Raw genomic sequence first — 5,770 nt, 5'->3', positions numbered from 1 at the left:
TAATTTTTTTTATTTACAAACTTTTTTGCCGTTATTTCGGATATTTCAGATGAGTATAAAATAATACTTAGGTGATTCCCTTAGGTGAAAAAAATGGAAAACTCAAAAATCGAATGTATTTTTCAGAAAGTTTAACAGGTCATTAAAAATTTCGTGACTTTTGAGGATACTTGAGGGAATGCCTCTGCTATTTTTTGTTGTTTGTATTTTGTTCTTGAAAACTTCGTTTTTATTGTTTTTACTCAAAATTAAGGATTGAGATTTATTTTACTTCTTAATTTTGCATAAAATATAATTTCACTTTTTTGCTTTTATTAAAAACATTGCGGCTTTTTCCCATTTGTTAAATATTAAAATTTTTTTTATTAAGTACATTTGATTTTTTCTACGTTGATGGTTTTATTTTTACTCTCTTTTCGCTCGAAACCATTTACCCAGTTAAAGTAGAGTCAACTAAGTCTGTGTATGTAAATTCCGCAGGGTAATCCATTTTCTCCTTGGGAAGTAAAGTTAAGGAAAAAACATAGTATAGTTTTCAGGACCTAATATTTCTGAGGTGTTTTTCAATGCCTCTCTCATAATTCGGACAATACCTCCATGATAACTTCACGTATCTCGTTATTCATTCGCATCAGAGTTGTGGAAATGTTCGCTAAAAAACCGTCTTTCACATATCCCCAGAAATAGGAATCCAAAAGCGGTGAATTACAGAATCTTGATAGGCAACCCTCTATGCCACATATCGAGATTAAGCGTTCGAGATTATCAATTTTAGGCCAAAAATTGTCATTGATAATGCCGGCATAACTCTGAGAATTGGCTATTGCTTCTTCATCGTTTGGTAATTTTGCTTATTAGCATAACCGCCAAGAGTGAAATGGGCCTTATCACAGAGGAAATGCTCAAAAATGCAGTCACCTATAATTTAACATTTTGGTAGAATGATTCAACAATTCTAGCGCGTTGCTCTGCCATAAAAAATTCGAAATTGCGAAATGGCAAACTTTTAATTAGCAAATACTAATTTGGGTATGTGAAATATTATAAATGTCAAATGGTAAGGCTTTACTTTCTCCAGCGCGAAGTTATTAAAAATATGTAACCGAAATTATTATTCAATAAAATTTAAAGAATTACAATTAAATTTTGATAAAGTAGTAGTAGACGAAATATCTTTACTCTTGAGCAGTGGAGCGAAATGTAAGTTTCCTAAGACCAAAATCAAAAAAGTTTTAATCAAGAAGTAACATAAACTTTTAATTGACCTTACTCATTAATAAAAGAGTAACATACGCAAATACGCCTATATATTCAAATAAATTTCTATTACATAAATTACAAATAAAAGTGATTGTTTTTCATCCCTGGTAATTTCAGTTTTCTTTTCCCTTTCAGTTGTTTCTTAATTCACTTCTTTTTTCTTTCAGCACATCTGCTTTTACTTAGAACAATTTACATTTTTGTGTTTCACACTTTAATTACTACCTAAAAAATACAAAAAATTAGTTGTGGAAAATGCTAAATATTATACTAGTTATCCTGTACATACAACTTGTAATAGGAATTACTAATTTCAGTAGATTTTGATACATTAAATAACAAAACTTTAGTTTTTTTTCGCATAAAAATTTCAAATCTTTTCTTCTATTTCAAGGAAACGCTTTTTTCTTCGTTTTAAATACAAATTTTGCATATTCTCATTACTTTCATCAGTCAATCAACCATTCATTCTAAATATTTAGTATGTATATGTGTGTATACATTTATTTAATATGTGTATATATGCGTTTGTGTATGTACATATGTAATATCTGCTGCACAGTCGGTTGCTTGTAAGCGCTTGGCAGCAACAACAGTAGTCGGTCAGCAACAACAACCAACAATTAACCAACCAACAAATGCATGCCAGCGGACAGCCGCAGACGCACAGTTTCCAAACGATTTTTCTACGATTTTCGCAACAACAATATGCCTTCACGCTGTTATGTATCATAAAGAGTGTAGCAAAATTTGATGCAAACGTTGAAATTACTCAAAAAAAAAAACACAAACAATGAATGCTTTCAAACCATCATACGATCAGCGTTATTTCGCTGTACAACAACAATGTGCACCTACTCAACAGAGCGCTTGCACTAATGCACACTTCAAGTGTATAATTTAAAATTTACATAACACTCTGTTTGTCTGCTGTGAGAGATTTTTTTTTTTTGTTATCTCATTCATAATTAAAGTGTTGATAAATATTTTAACTATGACGTATGCAAATAGTGTGACAGCATCAATGCACACTTTTGTTATGGTTATTGCTGATGTTGGCGTTGTTGTTGTTGTTGTTGTTACTACTAATAATCGTGTTGCTGTTGCTGCTGCGGTTCTCGTTGCTAATTTTATTTGTTTTGCGCTGGTATAGACATAGACACTAGGCTAGCTTGCAACTGGTATGATTGTACCGTTATCGTGATTATAATGCTCCGTATTGACGATCACTTGCACCACATAACCATTCTGTATGTTGCACTCGTCTATGGGCACTTTATCGCCGAGTAATTTGCCGCTGTAGAACCAACGCTGGCAGCAGGCATCGATGCTTTCCACAGCCTAAAACAAACGAAAGTGGAAATTACTAATTGGACATAAATAAATAAATTTAAAATTTCGCTCAGCTCACCTGTAATTTCTTTTTGCACTGTCCTACAGTGTCTTTTGAGTATACTGGTAATTTAACATCAGACATTGTAGACGATATTCGTAATTTTAAGAATACTTCAGTGCCACCATCGACTGGCTCTGAGAATTCCGCTGGTGAATCGCGTCCATTTTCCTCTTTAACAATATTGATAGGATACGATAGACAATAGATTGGCACTTTGTATTGTGTGCCGAGTTCATCGTAACACTCTGTGAGGTAACTGTGGAGAGAAGAATGGGAAAGAATCAAGCAATGTAAAGTTTCAAGCAAATGAAATTAGTAAATGATAGAAATATTCAATAGCAAAAGAAATGTATACCAAAACAATTGTTTTTACTTTAACAGTGTTATTGAGCTTTGTACCACAATATTGTTTTTAAGAAACATGGAAACAGCAACAAAGTCTAAACGGTAGAAGTTATAGCTGCTATTGCGGAGATCACCACATCTCTCCTCTTCCGACTTCTTTCTCTAGACTTCAGCAGGAATCGAACCCACATCATCGATGTGCGAATACAGCAATGCTAACAACAGAGATATACACATCCTGTAAAATTATGTTGCTAATCCATATCCATTTCCTTATTCAACCTACTAAGAATACAACGAATAAAAAAAATTTATTTTTATATGGAAGAAACCCGCAACACCTTCGGCAAAAAAAAAACTAAAAATTAAGCGTAATTTTTAGCCACTTGAAACTTGCACATTATTGCACTCAAATTGAAGGGGCTAGCAAACTGTATACTCCAAAAAAATCGAACGCTTTTAAAAAAGTTTAATATTTGGATGAATGTTTATTGAATATTTGTTTAGTTTTCTACAAAGTTTTAAAGATGGGTTTATGAGGGATTGGTTAGGGAATGTATTGTTCTTTAGTTGAAAATTCTTGAAAATAAAAGAATAAACATGAGTTACAAACAATATCAATTTGATATATATTATTGGTATGACCGATGTTGTACATACATATGTATGTATCGCAAAATACAAGTAAATATGTATGTACATATGTATGTGTATACAAACGAGGTGATTTCTAAATAGCAGCGATGATTTATAACTTAGATTGAGTAATGCAATCACTTTTGATTTTAATATGTTGATAAACGAAATTGTAATTGCCTAAAGTTACAACGCGTTGGCTGAAACTGATTTGTAAATTATTTTGTTTTTGGGTGTATATGTACATACATGTATGTATGTAGTTACTAAGAATAAAATGGAATCATGCATGTTACAATATTGAACTGCAAAAAACTTTACAATTTTGTTTAACATTAAGCCGAGGAACATTTTTATTACTTATTTATCTTTTTAAGAGTTTTTGAACTTTTTCCTAAACTTTTTTCTTGCATTAAGAAACGTTTTGGTTCAACATTTCTGCTGTTATAATTTGGCTGCACCTAAGAAAAAATGATTTTGTGCATTAGGTCGATCTGTGCACCTCGAAATTTGAATGCTTCTATTTTATTGTCCATCACTCCATGTAGACCTGTTTGTATGTAAGAGTTCCGAGGAATAGATCATTTGAATAAATTACTAATATTATTGTTAGCGATAATTTTAACTGTAAATGGTTGTTAAGAGATTTGCAATTTAAATTAAAACATAAATCATTTCAGACAGTTTGTTTATTGTTTATTTAAAAATTAAGTGCTATTAAGGCTTACTGTATTTTTGCAGCAATTTCCACTGATCTGTAAGAATATTATTTTACCTAACTTCATAAGTGTGTACTTTTGATATTTACAAAAAGCCAAATTTATGTCGGCTTTTTAATTTTTCTGAGGCAAAATCAAATATCAAAACTTGTGGAATATTTCCTTAAAAAATAACAGAAAACCAAGAAATACCAAGAAAAATCGGCGAAAAATCTCGAACAACCCTAAAAAAATCTAGAACCATATTATTCTTTTATCAATGCCTAAAAAGTAATAATAATAATATTAATAACAATAGATTCGCGCTGGTGTTTAGCCGAGCTTCTCTGCCGTTTTGTGGCGTCCGCCTTGATTTTGATGTTTTAAAATCTGAACAGAATTTTTATTTACGATCTCTGGTAAAAAACATAAATACTGGGCTTCAGAATCGGAAAATTTTAGACAAAATCAAACCAAAAAATGGTTGGCAAAGAAAAAAGTTTGGACGCCCACAACCTACAGTTTCGCTTATAATAAGGCCGAAAAGTTTAAGTTTTTGCTTGGAATTGCTTATTTTGCTTATTCAGGGTGTCCAAGCTTAATTTTAACGATCATGCTTATTTTGCGTATTTCAATGTATAAAGCTAAGTACGGACCTTTTACAAAAATTACTTTCTAGAGAGTAAAATCATTCATATTTCAAAACGGTTCACTTTTTTATAAAGCAATCGCACTTCTTGCTAGTATATTTCAGGACGAATGGATAAGGCTTGAGCCAAGAGTTTCGGTGAGAAAATCCAATTTTTGGCAGCCAATGTCAGTTACGCGGTTTTGCAGAATGACGATACGCGGTTTTGTACTTTAAACGACGATATGCATATACTACTTTCTTCATGTATATAACAATTTTAGAATGAATTTCGAGTGTGCCAATAAAACTTTAAAAATGGAATTTTAGTTTCTCAAATAATAGTCGCCTTTTACTCAATGCAAATTTTTTTTTTTTTGGTGACACACTAATTTTATTGCAATAGATTCGTTTGTTTTGGCAAGAATAATATTTTCGCCGTTTAATTTTGGCATTTTGAAGCATATTCAATTACTAGAATTAAAAAAATCTTAAAATTTCAAAAGTAACAAAATAGCTGCTACATATATTCTGCATTTTCCAATTGCTACACTCTTGAAACTTCAGGGATATGTTGTACTTGATGCCAATGTCAAGTGCCTCTAATATCAACACTCTATTTGAAAACTTCCCAAAGTAACAATGAAAAATAATATAAAAAAACTTTTTAATATACAACGCTTTTATAAATGGACTAAAAAGTAGAAAATAATATTTCTCAGTCCCATAGAATTTGTTTTGCTAACTTTTGATTTTGAAATTTTAGCAAAAGTCATTATAAACAATCTATGAAATTGAAAATGAAAA

General features: G+C 31.2%; 1 protein-coding gene across 1 annotated transcript; it reads right to left on the bottom strand.

Annotated features, from left to right (window-relative positions):
- Nucleotides 1-348: 348 nt before the first annotated feature.
- LOC118745934 (ubiquitin domain-containing protein 1) lies at nucleotides 349-2,950 on the bottom strand (the record flags this gene model as incomplete). Its single annotated transcript, XM_036479602.1, has 2 exons — nucleotides 349-2,601; nucleotides 2,672-2,950. Coding segments are annotated over 2 exons (453 nt in total), but the record flags the coding sequence as incomplete, so codon positions are not given.
- Between the last annotated feature and the right edge of the window lie 2,820 nt (nucleotides 2,951-5,770).

Source organism: Rhagoletis pomonella, unplaced genomic scaffold (assembly GCF_013731165.1).
Source record: "Rhagoletis pomonella isolate Grant_MI unplaced genomic scaffold, Rhpom_1.0 Rhpom_scaffold_00001, whole genome shotgun sequence".
Classification (NCBI taxonomy): Eukaryota; Metazoa; Arthropoda; class Insecta; order Diptera; family Tephritidae; genus Rhagoletis; species Rhagoletis pomonella.
The sequence above is the reverse complement of the archived record's forward strand: the minus strand, read 5'-3'. Positions and strand labels throughout refer to the sequence as shown.